The 18,601-nt window shown below is 41.3% G+C and overlaps 1 protein-coding gene across 8 annotated transcripts in view; it reads left to right on the forward strand.

Moving 5' to 3' along the window:
• TCAIM (T cell activation inhibitor, mitochondrial) overlaps positions 1 to 17,740 on the forward strand; it is a 38,118-nt gene extending 20,378 nt beyond the window's left edge. For 5 of the 8 annotated variants that reach the window (XM_068558884.1, XM_068558883.1, XM_068558886.1 and 2 more), the window contains exons 6-11: positions 928 to 1,050; positions 3,433 to 3,530; positions 3,822 to 3,913; positions 7,858 to 8,090; positions 9,059 to 9,190; positions 15,863 to 17,740. In XM_068558884.1, the coding sequence (XP_068414985.1) occupies positions 928 to 1,050; positions 3,433 to 3,530; positions 3,822 to 3,913; positions 7,858 to 8,090; positions 9,059 to 9,190; positions 15,863 to 16,103 (919 nt within the window). In that variant the 3' untranslated portion in view covers positions 16,104 to 17,740. Of the gene's footprint in view, positions 1 to 927; positions 1,051 to 3,432; positions 3,531 to 3,821; positions 3,914 to 6,063; positions 6,103 to 6,125; positions 6,274 to 7,857; positions 8,091 to 9,058; positions 9,191 to 15,862 lie in introns of those variants that run through there. The other 3 variants (XR_011075734.1, XM_068558887.1, XM_068558888.1) reach the window with 3 other exon arrangements.
• The last annotated feature ends 861 nt before the right edge of the window (positions 17,741 to 18,601 follow it).

Consider the following 18,601-nt stretch of genomic DNA (forward strand, 5'->3'; position numbering starts at 1 on the left):
TCTCCCCATCTAATCCTTACGCCGACTTTGATGTTTATTTTCTCTTTTAAGACTTCATTGAGGTAAACGTTCTAAGAAATGCAGAATTAAAAGAACATCTTTCTGCTGAGCCTATGATGTAGTTGACGGGGGAAAATAATAAAGGTGGAGAGAGGTGAGACTAGAGCTGGGCATTTGGTCGGGTGGGAAGGAACCGAGGGGCAAACAGACCCACCCGACAGGAGGGTGTGGACGGAGACACCGAGACTGGTAAGGCCTGACCAGTAGGAGCACTTCGACAGAGAGCTGAGGGGCTGAGCGGGGCAAGCTCAGGGTGCTGACAACCAAGACAAAAATGGAGCAAGAGACAGGGTCTACCCAGCTAGAATCCACAGAGTTACCTCTGCAAGTCCCTGCCTCAGGAAACACCGCCTGTTGAATGTCACCAGCACCATTAGGTGCGTCTTCTCAATTGACTTTTTCCCTGTCTGGCTGCACTAGGACATCATCTGCTCATGTGCCCCAGTAGGAAAAGGGTCGCCTGTAGATGACCGATGCAAGTGGCGGTCCAGTACAGCCTGCCTAAAAGTGCAGTAAACATAAGTGAGGTTTGAAGTATCTTTAATTCTTTAAAAATCATCTCATCTCTGGAAATCTAGCAACAGGCTGGGTGTAATTTAAATTGAATTTTTTTGATAGACAAAGGAAGTTGTCATAAGTAGAATATGATTTAACAGATGCTGGCAGTTCTCCAAGAAACCTATTTTAGAAGTATTTACTCTAAATGAATAGAGTTGGCAGCAGTACTTATAATTTGGTAAATGTTTGATGGCAAACTCGGTTTAACACTGGGGCTGCTTTAAGTCAATGAACACATCGTTCACTAGTAGAAATGTTTGCATTACAGTTAGTATTGCAAAGTGTATATCTCTGTTTTTTTCTTTCTAGATCCTGGTTAGATAACAATGGGAAAAGTGCTGTTAAAAAGCTGAAGAATAGTTTGCCACTTAGAAAAGAACTAGATCGTTTAAAAGATGAACTGTCCCATCAATTGCAGCTCTCGGATATCAGGTAATGAAGAAGAGAAAACCTAATTTAGAGATTAAAATAAACATGTATTACCTTTTGGTAAAGGTTTCTAACAGTTAAATATTTGCATCTTTAATTATTGTGTTCACTAAATATTCAGTTATCTTTTTATGAAAGTAATCAAATGTTTATGTAAGAAAATCAATATGAATTTCTTGTTTAAAATAGTGAAGTAAAGTTTAGATACTGATATTTTTAGCATAATAGTTTTTTTTTTTTAACATAATGGGCTTGTAAGAAAAATACACTTTTCCTATGCCCATAATGTATAAAAAATAATTATTTCCCAATCATTTAAGACTGGTACTTAAGTTTAAAAAGAGGAAGGGAGATCAAAAATAAATGTTGTATTCTTTTATTCTGTGTTATATAGCATGACTTTTTTTCTTTTTTTTCTTTTCTTTTTTTTAAATTGAGGTATAATTGACATATAACATTAGTTCCAAGTGTTTTACATAATTCATTATTTGTATACATTGTAAAATGATCACCACAATAAGTCTAGTTAACATCTGTCACCATACCTAGTTACAAAAAAATTTTTTTCTTGTGATGAGAACTTTTAAGATCTACTCTTTAAGCACCTTTCAAAATGCAATACAGTATTATTACCTGTAGTCACTATAACTTGACTTTTTAAATGTTTTCATAAACTTAGAACTCACAGTTGTATAAAGATACATGCTGAATCTTTATTTATTATAAAAATAGATTTAACAGCTGTTACAACCCTAAGGAGGGGGTGGTGTGATTCAGTCATGGGACTCTGCATTACAAAAACCCTGAGATATTGTCATCTGGTCTGGAGCTTAAACTTCTATTACTCTTTGCTGTAGCCTGTTTTGTTGTTTTCAGCCATCATTATCAGGACTTTTTACTTAGATTGAACCAAATGACCATTTGGGTACAATAACAGCACCTTTTTCCTGGGCTTGCAGAATACAGATAGTACTTATATATTCTATTCTTATGTATTCAAATCATAGTTGTCCAAGATAATTCAAATTTCAGAGGAAAGTGTTTACACTTGGACTGTGTGGGATGTTTGGGTTTGTGCTGATAGCTGCTGTCTTTTCATCACATCCAAGCTTTGATTAGAGGGGGCCCTTCCAATTCCATAATCTAGTAACATAGACTTCACTAACTAAAAACAGAATAATAAGATCCTTCTTAAACGTTTATAAAAAAACAAATTAATATGCATGAAAATAACTTTTTCTAAATAAATTTTAAAAGATGTGAGAAGGCAGAATGGATCAGGAAAATGAAAGGATTTCTTAAACATAAAGAGAAATAAACATTATTTTACAGTATAGTGGAGAAATTTCTCAGCTTTAATTCTTACTATGGTAAATATCAATAGCTATAACCCATATAAGCAAAAGCTCTTCGAGGTTCTCAGTTTTTAGGAGTGCAAAGGGGTCCCGAGACCAGAACACTTGAGGACCGTGGACATGAGTGTCTCGGCTTACTGGGAAATTAACCAAGTCTCCAACAAAAGGACAGTCACAACAAAAGCATTGTGACTGATGACATTGTGTGTTAAAGGAATAATTTTGAAAGCCGATTTCACTTTACCAGAAGTGACATTCGTCAGAATTGGTGTTAGGATGAAGAAGGAACCTAAGTTTTCTGAAAGCCTGTTGAGCACCTTACTCCTTCACATGTTCATCCCCTGTGATTTACGCCACCTGTGCTGTAAGAAGTGTCCCCACTGGGCAAGCAGGAAGAGAAACCTTAGGAAGACCAGAGGCAGCTTGTTGAAGGTCACAGAGCTAGTCAATCACAGAATTAGCATTCGAAGGTTGGTTTTCTGACACCACTTAATACCGGTGCTCTTTACGCATACACAGAAGCGCCTCTGTGACATCATGTGAATGTCAAGTTCCATTTTGTCACTGAGATGTAATAACGTTCATCTATAAAATGAGGAGATTACACGATGTCGTAAAAATCATTTTCTCTAGAATATGATTAAAAAAATTCTGATAAACCAAACTGGAATTCCTAGTTGGAACTTCAGTCTAAGACAACATCATCGTCATTGAACAATGTAAAGAAGGAAAAGATCTTTGTCAAAGTTTTCCCCATTTCATCCTCTTATTTTAAGAGAAACAACACAGTGTATTTGCTTGTTTTAAGTCTTTGGATAGCTGAATATAGTGCTAAGGTTTTTACCCTCTGGTAAGCGATTCATTTCCCATTTGGCTGCTTCTTGAAACATGAGTTAGTTTGGGAACATGTTGTGTGTCTCCTTGAGAAAGCAACTCCTCGGCTTTCCCGGGAGTCAAGCAGTGGGGGCGCGTGTGTGCCTCCCTCTGGGGGGACACGGGTGTTAATGGGCCGTGTGCTCTGTTGGACCAGGTGGCAGAGGAGCTGGGGCATCGCCCACCGCTGCAGCCAGCTGCACAGTTTAGGCCGCTTAGCCCAGCAGAACTTGGAAAGCCTTAAAAATACAAAAGGTAAACAATTTCCATTCACTTCCGAAATCCACATCCCTTAACAGCTATACACATCTGTAAATTCTAGAGGGAAGCTAAGTGTTGAAAGTCTTTGTATTGATAGATGTGACTTTATATCAGCTGAATTTTAAAATCTGTTCCTTTGACTTAAACAGTGACATAAAATTAGGCTTTAAGTTTCTACCAAATTTAATCCTGAGTTGATACATGAAATTTACAGAATTATTTGCACAGTGCTGAAAGAATGAAGCCTCTCTGGGCAGTGACCAAAGGTTTGTGTTTTACCATCAGGACGTACAATAATATTTACAGACCGGTCCGGGATGAGTGCAGTGGGCCATGTGATGCTGGGAACAATGGATGTCCATCATCACTGGGCAAAAGTAAGAAAAAGCTTAAAAACAAAAAAAATCTCTCATTTGTCATCGACATACTTTTGTTTGAAACTATGCTGATATGTCAGTAAACTAAAAAAAATTTGAATCATCTGTTTGCAGATCAGCTGCTTAATATTTTGTAGTTTAAATTCTTAGAGGACTGATTTTTAAGTCCGTTTTTATTTGGAAATTTTATAGTCTTTTCTGAAGCATAGCCTAAAGGCCTTCATTCTGTTGTTTTGTTTGTTTTGTTTTTAGCAGATTTACTGTGGTATAATTGACTTACAATAAACTGCACGTATTTAGTGGGTATAATTTGATGAGATGTGACATATGTAAATACCCGTGAAACCATTACCATAATCAGGATAGTGAACACATCCGTCACCCACAAAAGAATGCTCATGTCCCTTGTAAACCCTCTCTTCCATCCACCACCCCCTGCCCAAGCAACCACTGGTCTGCTTTCTGTCACTATAGATTAGTTTATATTTCTAGAGTTTTATATAAGTGGAATCACAGAGTATGTTGGGGTTAGGATCTGATTTCTTTCATTCGGCATAATTTGAGATTCATCCATGCTATTGCGTGTACTTATTGCTTTTTATTTCCACGTAGTATTCCATCATATGGATATACCAGTTTGTTTATCCATTCACTTATTGATGGATGTTGGGTTATGTCAGCTTTTGGCTACTAGAAATAAAGCTATGAACATTTATCTACAAAGTTTATATGGACGTATATTTCCTTTTCTCTTGGGTAAATACCTAAAAGTGGAATGGCCAGATATGTTAGGGTATTTTAACTTTTTAAGAAACTGCCAACACTTGCTATGGTCATCTTTTTAATTTTAGCCACTCTAAGAGGTGTGTGGTTCTGTCTCACTGTGGGTTTAATTTGCATTTCTCTAATGATGAATGGTGGTGAGCATCTTTTCATGTGCTTTTTTGCCATCCATATATCTTCTTTGGTGAAATATCTGTTCAAATCAAATATCTGGTAGAAAATATTTGCAAACCACCTACCTGACAAAGTCTTTGTATCTAAATATATAAAGGACTCTCAAAGCTCAACAGTAAAAAAATAAACAATTAGAAAATGGGCAAAGAACATGAACAGATATGTCACAGAAGAGGACATACAGATGACGAATAAGCACATGAAAAACCATAGGGAAATGCGATGCGATGTCACTGCACACCTGTCAGAATGGCTAAACTGAAAAATGACACCACCAAACGCTGGTGAGGATGCAGAAAAACTGGATCACTCATCCATTCCTGTTGAGAATGTAAAATGGCACAGGCACTCTGGCAAAGAGTCTGGCAGTTTCTTATAATAGTAAACACGTGTTTACCATGTGGTTTGGCAGCTGCCCTCTTGGGCATTTATACGAGAGAAATGAAAAATTATATTCACACCAAAACTGTACACAAATGTTCGTGAGAGCAAAAAACTAGGAAGAACCCTAATACCCTCCAGTGTTTGAATGGTGACACAAACCTTGGCACATGGATGCAACAGAACACCACTCGGTGTTAAGAAGGAATGAACTGCTGATACAGGCCACAGCTTGGGTGGCTCTCAAGGGCACTGTACAAAGTGAAAAAAGTCAATCTCACAAGAATACATGTTGTATGATTCCATTTATATAACATTCTTCAAATAATAAAATTATAGAAAGAACAGATGAGTGGTTTAAACAGGGGTCAGGGGGTGGGAGAGCAGAGGTTTCTGTGGCTATGGAAGTGCAGCAGAGGGGATCCTTGTGATGGAACTCTTCTATGTCTTGACTGTGGTCGTGTCACATGAATCTCTACGTGTGATAAATCTGTATATGATTAAATACACACGAGTGCAAGTAAGACTGATGAAATCTGAACAAGGTTAGTGGACTGTAGCCGTGTCCGTTTCCTGGTTGTGATTGTATATAGTTTTGCAAGATGTCACCTTTGGAGAAACTGGGTGAAAGACGTGTGAATCTACAGTTATCTCAAAATTAAAGGTGTTTAAAACGTAGCTACCATTTACACATGAATAACTCGTTGAGAGAAAAATTGAAAAGTATGTAGTAAAATTGTTTTTCAGAAAGTGTTAGAAGTATATTATAAATACTTTGTAGAATTTTTATACTGCTATTGCTTTTATTATAGCGGACTTTTTGATGTCTTTCAACTCCTCTAATATAACTGCAACTTTCTGTATAAAATCTGAGTCCGTAATGTAGGACACAGGTCCTTCCCCGATCCAGCGACACCTGCCTCTTCAGCCTCGCCTCCTTCCACGTAGGCCACGTGTGCCACCCTCCAGCCACACCAAACTCCTTGTTTTTGAACCTGCTTTGTCCCTATTGGTGCTTCCAGGTTTGCACATGCTTTTTTCTTTCCCTGAAACTTTCCCACATGCAGCTAACCTTCTCTCTTCCTTTTTTTTTTAATTGAAATATAGTTGATTTACAATGTTGTATTAATTTCTGGTATACAGCAAAGTAATTCAGTTATACATACATATACATATTCTTTTCCATTACGGTTTATTACAGGATATTGAATATAGTTCCCTGTGCTATACAAGAGGACCTTGTTGTATATCTATTTTATATGTAGTAGTTTGTATCTGCTAATCCCAAACTCCTAATTTATTCCTCCCCCACCTCCTTCCCCCTGTGGTAACCATAAGTTTGTTTTCTGTGTCTGTGAGTCTGTTTCTGCTTCGTAGATAAGTTCATTTCTGTCATATTTTAGATTTCACATATACGTGATATCATATGGTATTTGTCTTTCTCTGTCTGACTTACTTCACTTAGTTTGGTCATCTCTAGGTTCATCCATGTTGCTGCATATGGCACTGTTTCGTTCTTTTCTATGGCTGAGTAATATTCCATTGTATATATAGACCACATCTGCTTTATCCATCCGTCAATAGACATTTAGGTTGTTTCCATGTCTTGGGTACTGCAAATAGTGCTGCTATGAATATTGGGGTGCATATATCTTTTCAAGTTATAGTTTTGTCTGGATATATGCCCAGGAGTGGGATTGCTGGATCATATAGCAACTCTATTTTTAGTTTTTTAAGGAACCGCCATACTGTTCTCCATAGTGGCTGCAGCAACTTACATTCCCACCAACAGTGTAGGAGGGTTCCCTTTTCTCCACACGCTCTCCAGCATTTGGTATTTGTACACTTTTTGATGATGGCCATTATGACCAATGTGAGGTGGTACCTCATTGTAGTTTGGATCTGCATTTCTCTAATAATTAGTAATGTGTCTAACCTTCTCTAAATCCTCATTATCTTTTCATATTGGTTACATTAGACGTCTTTAGAAACCTTTCCTTGACCCTCCAGTCCCTTCACCCTGATGTGGCACTTTTGGTACACTGAATTCTGATTCTTGTTTTGTTTCCCTGCACCCTGCCCATAAGCCCTGGCAAACAGGGACACAAATTCTTATAATCTCTATATTCCAAGGACCCAGTTTAGTACTTAAGTACATGGTAGGTGCTCCATAATTGAATTTAGTTGAATTAAGGGAAATTCTGAAGGAATAGACTTGGAATTGAAATATGTAGACTTTATTTCTAAAACCCTTCTTTATTATACCATTTAATCTTTCTAACCTAATTTGAGATTCTTACCTGAATATTTAAATGTTAGTATTTAAGACTTATTTTTATTTGGAACATATTTCTTTCCTTCTGCAATCTCTTCAATTCCTAGCTAAAAGTTCCTAAGATTTACAGTGGTTTGTTTTGGAAATTAATATTTCCAGCATTCCATAGCTTTTTTCTTATTGCTTACTTGAACTTTCCTTTAGGAAAATAATTTATAATTTTCTTGTTAGAATTTCTCAATACCATTTATCGAAGTCCTAAACTTGGACTATTAAAGTACCATAAAACTAAATATTCCTTCCCTTTTCTTTTAAAAAAAAAATACTGTAGCTTTTTGAAAGATTACCGAGTTATTTTGACCTGCAGAGGAGGCTGATGCTTTTGGAGGACCAAATAAGCTATCTTCTAGGTGGCATCCAAGTTGTTTATATCGAAGAATTCCAGCCAGTGTTGACACTTGAAGAATATTACTCTCTTCTCGACGTGTTCTATAATAGACTCTTGAAAAGTCGAATACCTTTTCACCCTCGAAGTTTGCGTGGTTTGCAAATGATCCTTAACAGGCAAGTATCTAAAACAATTACTTTTATTCATTCACTCAGATGGGCTGTGTGTGTCCATGCATGAAATTGTTTTGTATTTCCACGTGTGATTCTTAGGAATTAATTAAAGAAAGGAATGTCACCACCTCTGTTGGCAACACTCTTTTACACATGAGAAAAGCCAACATGAGAGGATTGAAAGATTGAGTCTCTAAAACATTGTGTAAATATATTGCCACTTACAGGGCAAATCAGTCCTGTGGAAAACTTTATAGGATTAAACTACTGTGAAATCAACAGTGTGCATATCAGGCACCATGCTTGGTACTTAAATGCATTATCTCTTTAGCTCTCACAACCTCACCATGGAGTGGGTTACTACCCCCATCTTACAGACGAGGAAGGTCACAGGGCCGGGAAGGGTGTGGTCATCCTGATAGTGTGTCTCTTTGGGGACAGCAACACTTCAAATCAATTCTGCTATGCAGGAAGTCCACTACATATGAACCTTCAGGCTGCAAACTTTCAAAGGTGCAAACGTGCGTTGACATGTCCAATCTCATAAGTTAGTTCATGTGTCTGCTGTACATTGTCACATGCGTGCATCCTCTACAAGTGGTTGTGCTTTTGTGTACTTCACTGTACAGTACTGTAGAGAGTACAGTAGTACCGTATCTTTATTTCAAGTGTTTGTTTTTTATGTAGTATTTGTGTGAAAAGTATTATAAACCTACTACAGTACAGTGCTATATAGCCAGTTGTGTTAGTTGGGTACCTAGGCTAACTTGTTGGACTTACGAACACATTGGACTTAGGAACGCACTCTTGGAACGGAACTCGTTCATATGTAGGGGACTTACTGTACCTTTAAAGTGGATTTTCTTGATGAGTTCCTTTTCCATTAATCAGACTAAGAAAATCGTTTCTTTGGGGGTGGAAGGGGGGTGGAGAGGTCGCTGATTTTTCCTTTTACGTATGCTTTATTACAGTGACAGATATGCTCCCAGTTTGCACGAACTTGGGCATTTTAACATTCCGATCCTCTGTGACCCAGCAAACCTCCAGTGGTTTATTCTCACCAAAGCCCAACAGGCAAGAGAGAACATGAAAAGAAAAGAAGAGTGAGTTCCCTTAGCCCTCTTCCTGTCTTACCATTCCGTCTAATCGTTAAAAATATTCAAGTAGTCAGAACTCATAAGTATGGGAAATTAAAACTGTATTGAACTTAGGAAATCGACTATATTAAACTGCATGTCACTTAGGAGTAACATTTATTTATCCCCCCGGTGGTGCCAGGGGTTGGATGTGGCTGTTTTCTCAGTGTAATAACCTCAGCTGCATTCCCACCATGTGCTTCAATTTGAGAAGCAGGGCTTGTTAATATAAAAGTCAACTCAGGAGCAGAATGAAAAGAGTATCAGAAAGAAACTGTGCAGATGGAAAAGGGTGGCAACAAGGGGGGGAAACTAAGTTACTACTTGATTAACTGGAATCTTCACTATTTAAAATTTTGAAATCTGCTGCTAGAAAACAAGCCTCGTCTGCACTGTCATTAAATTGAGAAGAGATCTTAAAGTGAAAAAGGTTTTTGGTTCATAAGCAGTGCTGTCTCTATGCCATTTGTATCCTTGAAGGAATCCTGTTGTAGTCAGTAGTTTTGTAGGCAGTAAGATAGTGTTGATGATGTTTCATGGATCTACTATGAAGAAAGGGAAGAGTATTATATTCAAAACAGGGCGGTTTTCCTAAAGACGTGGCCTAAGGAGGTTTGGCTAGCGAGGATTCATTCATTCATGCAGCCGTCACTTGCTGTGACCGTTGCGGATCGGAAGCTGTGAAAGGCGCCACTGGTAGAAAGATGAAGGCCTGGTCCCCAGGCTCGCAGGAGACGCAAGTGCCCTCAGCGTCAGGGGTGGTGGACGGAGAGGGGTCACGCGTGAGAGGAGCCGAGGCTGATGCTCTGGGAAGGGAACAGGAAGCAGAGGCTGTGGCCGAGGAGGACGAGCTGACGTGTCCAGGGAGGAGGGTAAGGAGGGCGGGGGCAGGAGCCTGGTGGGCGGAGGACCGGGGTGATTGTCCGAGTGTGCTGCTGGGGGCCCCCCTCTGGTTACTTACTTCTCTGGCCTCGCTGCCTGTTCTCGCCTCGATCTACACAAATTGCTTGTTTAAAAAGCCTAGGATGTGAAACAGAGAAAGGGTGGCCACGCAGGAGGGCTGTGGACATGATCCGTTTCCCAGGAGATGATGGGGTCATTTTATGCATCAAATAAGTGAAGGAGTCACATATCTGTTTCACTTGTGGAATTGGTGACAGTTCCTGGCCAGATCCTATTGAACAAATAGCCTGCTTCTTGATTGGTCGGTGAGCATTTGTGTTTGTGTCGTTACCTTTTCTAACCATAAGTTTGTTTTCAAACACTATGAGTCTGTTTCTGTGTTGTTAATAAGTTCATTTGAATCATTTTTTCTTTAGATTCCACATGTAAGTGATATCATATTTGTCTTTCTCTGACTTCCTTCCCTTAGTATGATCGTCTCTGGGTCCATCCATGTTTCTGCAAATGGCATTATTTTGTTCTTTTTAATGGATGACTGATATTCCATTCTGTGTGTGTACCACATCTTCTTTGTCGATTCCTCTGTCTATGGACATTTAGGTTACTTCCATGTCTTGGCTATTGTAAATAGTGTTGCAATGAACGTTGGGGTGTATGTGGCTTTTCGAATTATGGTTTTCTGTGGATATACGCCCCAGCAGTGGGATTGCCGGATCATATTATAGCTCTAGTTTTAGTTTTTTTAAGGAACCTTCATACTATTCTCCATAGTGGCTGTTACTGATGTCCATTCCCACCAACGACATAGGAGAGTTCCCTTTTCTCCATGGCCTCTCCAGCATTTATTGATGATGGCCATTCCAACTGGTGCGAGGTGGCACCTCATTGTAGTTTTGCTTTGCATCTTTCTAATAATTAGCAATGTTCGACAGATAAATGGATAAAGAAGATGTAGCACATATATACAATGGAATATTACTCAGCTATATAAAATCGAAATTAAGTTATTTGTAGTGAGGTGGATGGACCTACAGTCTGTCATACAGAGTGAAGTAAGTCAGAAAGAGAAAAACAAATACCATATGCTAACACATATATATGGAATCTAAAAAAAAAAAATGGTTCTGAAGAACCTAAGGGCAGGACAGGAATAAAGATGCAGAGGTAGAGAATGGACTTGAGGACACGGGGAGGAGGAAGGGTAAGCTGGGACGAAGTGAGAGAGTGGCATGGACATATATACACTACCAAATGTAAAATAGATAGCTAGTGGGAAGCAGCCGCATAGCACAGGGAGATCAACTCGGTGCTTTGTGACCACCTAGCAGGGTGGGATAGGGAGAGTGGGAGGGAGATGCAAGAGGGAGGGGATATGGGGATATATGTATACGTATAGCTGATACACTTTGTTACACAGCAGCAACTAACACAACATTGTACAGCAATTATACTCCAATAAAGATGTTAAAAAATTAAGAAAAATTTTTTTTTAAAAGTTACCAATGTTGAGCATCTTTTCATGTGCCTTTTTTTTCAACAGTGTAAAATTTACCTCTTGAAATTGGCTTCTGGAAAGTCTGCCCTGTTTGAATTATTTTGCGATTACCAACCCCAGGACATTTCTTGAGGGCAGGTGTCATTTACAGCCCCCCCAGGCCTTGTGACTATTAAGTGCCCATCAGCACTGGTTTTTAACTTGTTTTTCTGGAAAATGGCCACAAGGCGGCAGGATTTCTTCATGCCAGCTCTGCTGCCTTGGGCACCCAGAGCCTTAGGGAAACTCGTTTCTGGGTTGTAAATTACAGTGGAATGTGCCAGAACAAACACCCAAGAGCTTTTGTCTCACTGCCCCTTCCCCCTTCCCCTTCCCCCCCAGACAATACCCAACCCCTGCAAAACCGCCCTGCTGAGTGTGCTGTCCTCCGGAGGCGGGGCGACTCTACAGACCACTAGGAGATGTGGAGACCAGGTGACTTTTCAAAGCTCTTCCAGCCCAGAGAGTCCACCATCCTTTGGGTGCAGTGGGCTTGGTGTAGCTGTAGGAGGGCCTGCCTGGATCTGGAGATTGTGGTCGCATCCAGAGGGGACCAGGCACTAGAGGGCCAAGGAGGGGCTCATTTGCTGGCAGATCCTCCCCAGCTCCCTCAGCCCCAGGACAGTCCATCCTTGGGATCCAAGCCTGCTCAGGCTCTAGGGATGTGACACCTGCCGAGGTCTTAATACTCACAAGGCCTGCAGGGCTGTAAATAAGTAACACCTGTCCTCAAGAAATGTCCTGGGATAAGTAACCGAAAAAGAATTCAAATCAGTGCAGTTATTTCAAGAAGCCAATTTCAAGAGGTAACTTTTATCCACACTGTTTAAAAAAAAAAAACATGACAAGATGCTCAACATCCCTAATTATTAGAGAAACACAAATCAAAACTGCAACAAGGTCTCACCTTGCACTGGTCACAATGGCCATTACCCAGAAGTCTACAAACTATAGTAGCTGGAGAGGGTGCAGAGAAAAGGGAACCCTCCTAAGCTGCTGGTGGGAATGGAAACTGGTAACAGCCACTATGGAGTACATTATGGAGGTTTCTTTAAAAATTAAGAATAGAGCTACCATATGATCTGGCAATCCCACTCCTGGGCATATCTGGAGAAAACCATAATTTGAAAAGACACATGCACCCCAATGTTCATTGCAGCACTACTTACAATAACCAAGACATGGAAGCCTCCTAAATGTCCATCAACAGAGGAATGGATAAAGAAGATGTGGTCCATGTATACAGTGGAATATTACTCAGCCATAATAAAGAACGAAATAATGTCATTTGCAGCAACATGGATGGACCTGGAGATGATCACACTCAGTGAAGTGAGTCAGACAGAGAAAGACAAACATGATTATCACTCATATTTGGAATCTAATTTTTAAAAAATGATGCAAATGAACTTACACAACAGAAACAGACTTACACTTCAAAAACAAAGTTATGGTTACTCAAGGGGAAACACTGGGGGGGGAGGAATAAATCAGGAACTTGGGATTAACATACACACACTACTACATGTAAGATAGATAAACAACAAGTACCTAGTGTATAATACTGGGACCTCTACTGAATATTCTGTGATAATCTATATGAGAAAAGAATATATGTGTATGTATAACTGAATCACTTTGCTTTACACCTGAAACTAACAATGTTGTAAATCAACTAGACCCCAATAAAATCTTTAAAAATAATAAGCACTGGGCTTCCCTGGTGGCGCAGTGGTTGAGAATCTGCCTGCCAGTGCAGGGGACACGGGTTCGAGCCCTGGTCCGGGAAGATCCCACATGCCACGGAGCGACTGGGCCCGTGAGCCACAACTACTGAGCCTGCGCATCTGGAGCCCGTGCTCCGCAACAAGAGAGGCCGCGACGGTGAGAGGCCCGCGCACCGCGATGAAGAGTGGCCCCCGCTCGCCGCAACTGGAGAAAGCCCTCGCACAGAAACGAAGACCCAACACAGCCATAAAAAAAATAAAAAAAATAATTAAAAAAATAATAATAAGCACTGAAGGATAAACCAGAAATAAATTAATTAATTAATGAATTGTAAGTCTCACCTACCCTCCATTATGAGGCCTGATGACCTCGCTACATCGTATCTGCTGCTTTTTCTGTTTTCGCACTGGGCGTTCTATAGCTTTGAAATAGTGCCAGTAGATTTTTAAGGAAGGAAACTAAAAAGAAATAAAAATCAGGTATTTTAGTTTTTGAGCGTTTCATCCACCAGTTGCTGAGGTAAATCAAACCCCGTGATTCATCTTGATTCCTGTCCTGCTTCCTCATTCCCCACATCCCGGCCGGCAGACCTCTCAGCTCCACCTTCTCCGTCTCTCCAGAACCCCGCCCGTCTCGTGTCCTTTCCCGCTGCGCCCGGGTCCCAGCGTCCATCATCCTGTGATGCCCTGTCCGGTGTCCACGCCTCCGCATGCACGCCCCCGCCCAGTGGATTCTCAGCCGAGCAGCCGGAGGGAGTGGTCCTTATAGAGCCCAGATGTGCTCCTGCCTGCGAGGCCCTGCCATCGGCCCCCTGAACTCGCCTCCCAAGACGCTGCCCTCACTCCTGCTGCTCCTGCCAGAGGAGCTTCTTACCTCCTCAAGGACCTGCGCTCTGCCCCTGCCTGGAGCCCTTCTCCCCAATGGCTTCAGGCTCCGCCCCTTCCCAGCCTCAGGTCTCAGCTCCCCTGCCACCCGGCAGCTTCCCCTCATCCCTCCCACCTGCCGCCCATCTCCCTATGACACGCTGTTTTCCTTGTTCATTTACTGTCTTTCCCCCCCCCAAACAGCATGTGAGCTTCATGAGGGCAGAGGCTTTGTCTATTTTGTTCGCTCTAGTGCCGGGGTCGGGGCCTGGCACTTGGGAGGCTTCAGTCAATACTCACCGACTGGATCCACTGATGCTCATGCTTCCCTGGCCTCCTTCTGGCTCTGGGCTCCGGAGCCTTCATCCCTGTCCCCTCCAACACGGAGGGTAAAGAAACCATTTGCTGCTGGTCCCGTCACGCCTGCCCCCTCGGCCTGGGCCCTCTGCAGCCGTCTGCCCCGGCCCGGCTGAGCCTCCCCCCTCCCCGCCGCCTTCTCTCCTCTCCCTGCGCCGCGGTCCCTCCTTAGTCCGGCCGCCTGCATCGCAGCCACGCGGTGCTGGTTAGGCAGCCTTCTTGCCTTAGATGAAGCCTGTTCTGAGACAGTGGTTTTCAGACACTTTGAGCTGCATCTCTCTTTATAAAGTGGATTCTCAAGTGGAAACCCAGTTGATAAAGAAAGATCAAGGTTGGCAGGTGCTCCAGTTGAAGAGGAAAGGAACTAGAGGCCGTCCATACCCACGAGGGCCCTCAGAGCACCTCTGCACCACCCTCGGCTTGCTGAGCCGTGTAAAGACCACTGTTCTCAGCTAACGTCTGGGTCCTGTCCTTCCAGCCCCTGCACGACTTTCTCCAGGTTGCCTGACTTGCAGCGCCTGTGTCTTACCCTTGTCAGGCGGAAGACAGAACCTGTGCCCTGGTGGGGAGAGAGTGGGAAGGGCGGCCTCCTCCAGCCCCTGGTCCTGGGGTTTTTTCAGGAATCTCCAGAAGTCGCTCCTGCCCGGGTCAGGGTTGGACTGTAGGGCCTCCTGAAGCTGCCGGTGGTGCTCTCAGCTTCCTGCTTTTCTCAGTCACCAACAGCTGCTCCTGGAGGCGGGATAAGAGGCTTCTGAATTATGTATTAATTAGACAACAAGGACCTACTGTAGAGCCCAGGGAACCATACTCAATATTTTGTAGTAACCTATAAGGGAAAAGAATCTGACAAAGAGTAGATATATGTATGTATAACTGAATCACTTCTCTGTACACCAGAAGCTAGCACAACATTGTAAATCAACTATACCTCAATTAAAAACATTTTTTAATTAGAAATTAAACTTAAATAAAAAATAAAAATTTTTTAAAAGCCAAAAAAATTATTGTATTAATTATCTTTACCCCATTACTGCTAAAAAAACTTAACAAATACTTAGAGATACATGTGGAAATAATAGGTGCTACAAGATACCCATGGACAGTCTTCTGAGCATATAATTTGGCCTTTGTGGATACCATTTTCAGTGTTGAGAGTAGAAAGTTATGGCCCAATATACAAAAATGTTTTTTACATTTTATGTTCTTTTATTTGGTTATAGCTTGTGGCAATCATGTTTGTTTTCAACCTAACAGGTTGAAAGTCATTGAAAACGAATTGATGCAGGCTTCCACGAAGAAATTTTCTCTGGAAAAGTTTTATAAGGAGCCCAGCGTTTCAAGTATACAAATGGTGGATTGTTGTAAGAGACTTCTAGAACAATCACTGCCTTATCTACAAGGGATGCACCTCTGCATTTCACATTTTTACTCTGTTATGCAGGATGGAGACCTTTGTATTCCTTGGAATTGGAAGAATGGAGAAGCCATTAAATAACACAGAAATCTGTATTATTTTTTAAAGAGATAAGAAACTGCTAAACTTATTTAAATCCACAATTGGATGTAACAGTATTACTGATGTGTTACAAGAAAAAAGTTTCTAACTGCTGCTTTAAAAGTAGACTTTTAAAAATTAATTTCTATTAGGAAACTTGTTTTAAAAAGGTTTTATCTCCCAATCTTGTAGTGTTTCTTATCTGATTGGCAGGACTGGCTGAAAAGATGTTAGAAAGAAAGGATTCTACAGGGTGAAAGATATATATATATATACACACACATATATATATATATATATTTTTTTTTAATGAGTGAATGTTGGTAAGTATAAACAGGTCTCATTCAGTATAGCTCTAGAGTTGCGGAACTCACTTCCACCTGTAACAATTCAACGTGCGACTTTATAGTTACATCCCATGTATCGATACACACACCTGTATTTCGCAGCCAATTATGGACAGTTTGAGTCCAAAACAGATGACTGATGGGTAGTAAAAATTCGTTAATCAAATTTTGCCTAAAGAGAGAGTAGATGGGAAAAAGCAATTGAATGAACAAATGATATTGACATTATCATAAGCTGATACAGTTTGTTAAAGCATTTCCAGTAACAGAGAACTTAAAGTTTTCCTATGCATTAAGATATTCTAACTGTTGGTAGCCTGTAACCAAGAGACAGTGAATTTTTTTGAAACACTGAATGAGGTGATTCATTTGTTTCAAGGACAAACACTATCCAGAAAACTCCTTGTTTCTCAAAGAGTTCCATCAAGGAGGGCCAAGTTTAAAATGATTCGGACCATTCAGGATCTGCCACCCCTCTCAACCCCGGTCTTCCAATGATTAGAACACTGGTTAGAGCCCCTCTGAGTCACCCCCTGTCCATAGTTGTGTGGACTTTCCTGGACCCACCACCCAGCCCAGCCCCAAGCCCTATAGACAGACACAGGGATTCTCTCTGTGGATATTTCCCTTAGGATAATATTTTTAACCAGATCCAAAATCCTCTTCAGCTTGTTTCTCAGGAGGACAAGGTGAATCCAGGTTTGTAACAACATTTTTGAGGCTCTTACTGCTGAAGAAATAAGGAATTTTTTCCATAGTGCATTAGAAAGGAAAAGAGATGTTAAAAATGATTCTCGAAGCATATTTTAAATTTATCTAAAACACTGATTATTTGAACGTTTTAAATTCAAATGTGTGTTTGAATAAGTATTGATTTGTAATTATTATAGTTTGTGCATATCACCCCTTTTAAGCTGTGCCTAACAACTGTACTTAATTTTTTTTTCTCATGTAACAATGTTGTTGCCCATAAAAGTTTTCCAGAGCCAAATGATGGGAGTGAAAAATTCTTTAGAGGTTACATAGGAAAATTTATTTGAGGGAATTCCCTGGCGGTCCAGTGGTTAGGACTCCACACTTTAACTGCCAAAGGCGAGGGTTCAATCCCTGGTTGGGGAAATAAGATCCCAAAAGCCATGCAGTGTGGCCAAAAAAATAATAATAATAATTTATGGAAAAATATGTTTGGATTATGCCATTTCTAAAGTCAACTAATATAGAATCCTCAGTAATATGTTTTGAATTGGACTTTGTCTCAGAACTAATTGTTATATAATAAGTAATACGTTAACCAGATAATTGTTTTCTCATTATTCATTTGTTAATAGTTTACAACTATTTCAACATAAAGGAATCTACAAAAAATTGGTGGCCTGTTTATGCCTGTTTGAGTTCCTCTTCCAATCTAACATAAAAGTTCTGGAAAACTCTCTCCCACCACTGAAAACTAGGACAGGATGAGACCCCTCTAACCTCAAAGCCTTGGGTCAGAAATGATCTCCGGAGGTACCTGAGCTCCAGCCCCAGGCCAGAGCTCTCCCAAGGAAGAACCAGGCCATGAGTTTGCCTGGGGGCCGTACCCTCTGCCCAGGCTGTCCAGTCAGGGAGGCGTATGTCCAGAGCCACGTCCGTCCACAGGACAGGTCTCCCCAGGCCCTGCTTCCTCCTTTCTCTCTTCAAAGCCTCTGCCTCCAGGCAGCCTCCCTGAGCTCATGAGAGGGGCTATGGGCCTTGAGGGGTGGACGGGCGGGCAAGGGGAACCAGGGCTGCCTCAGGAGCCAGCTCGCCTTTGGAACCTCTAACCCACCCCTCCCTTGGCCTCAGTCTCCCCATCTGTGAAACATGCCCATTCTTGGAGCTCCTTCTCACCCTCAGTGAGTCTGTCCCAGGAAAAGAGAGTCCTCCCTTGGATGGTCCTTGGCCACCAGCCCAGGTGCCTCTTGCTGCTTAACAGCTGGACGAGGAAGAAGAGGAGGAGGTGGGGCAGCCAGTGACCAGAAGGAGCAGACCTGGGTCAACGCCATGGGACCATCTTCCCTCCACACCCCTCCTACTGCAGCCTGGTTCTACTGGTCACTCAAAACCCTTCCCTCGTGGGGACATGCCTTTTACAGAGAACTTTAGGGATTTTTTCCCATAAGCTGACAAATG

Source organism: Eschrichtius robustus, chromosome 12, assembly GCF_028021215.1.
Source record: "Eschrichtius robustus isolate mEscRob2 chromosome 12, mEscRob2.pri, whole genome shotgun sequence".
NCBI lineage: Eukaryota > Metazoa > Chordata > Mammalia > Artiodactyla > Eschrichtiidae > Eschrichtius > Eschrichtius robustus.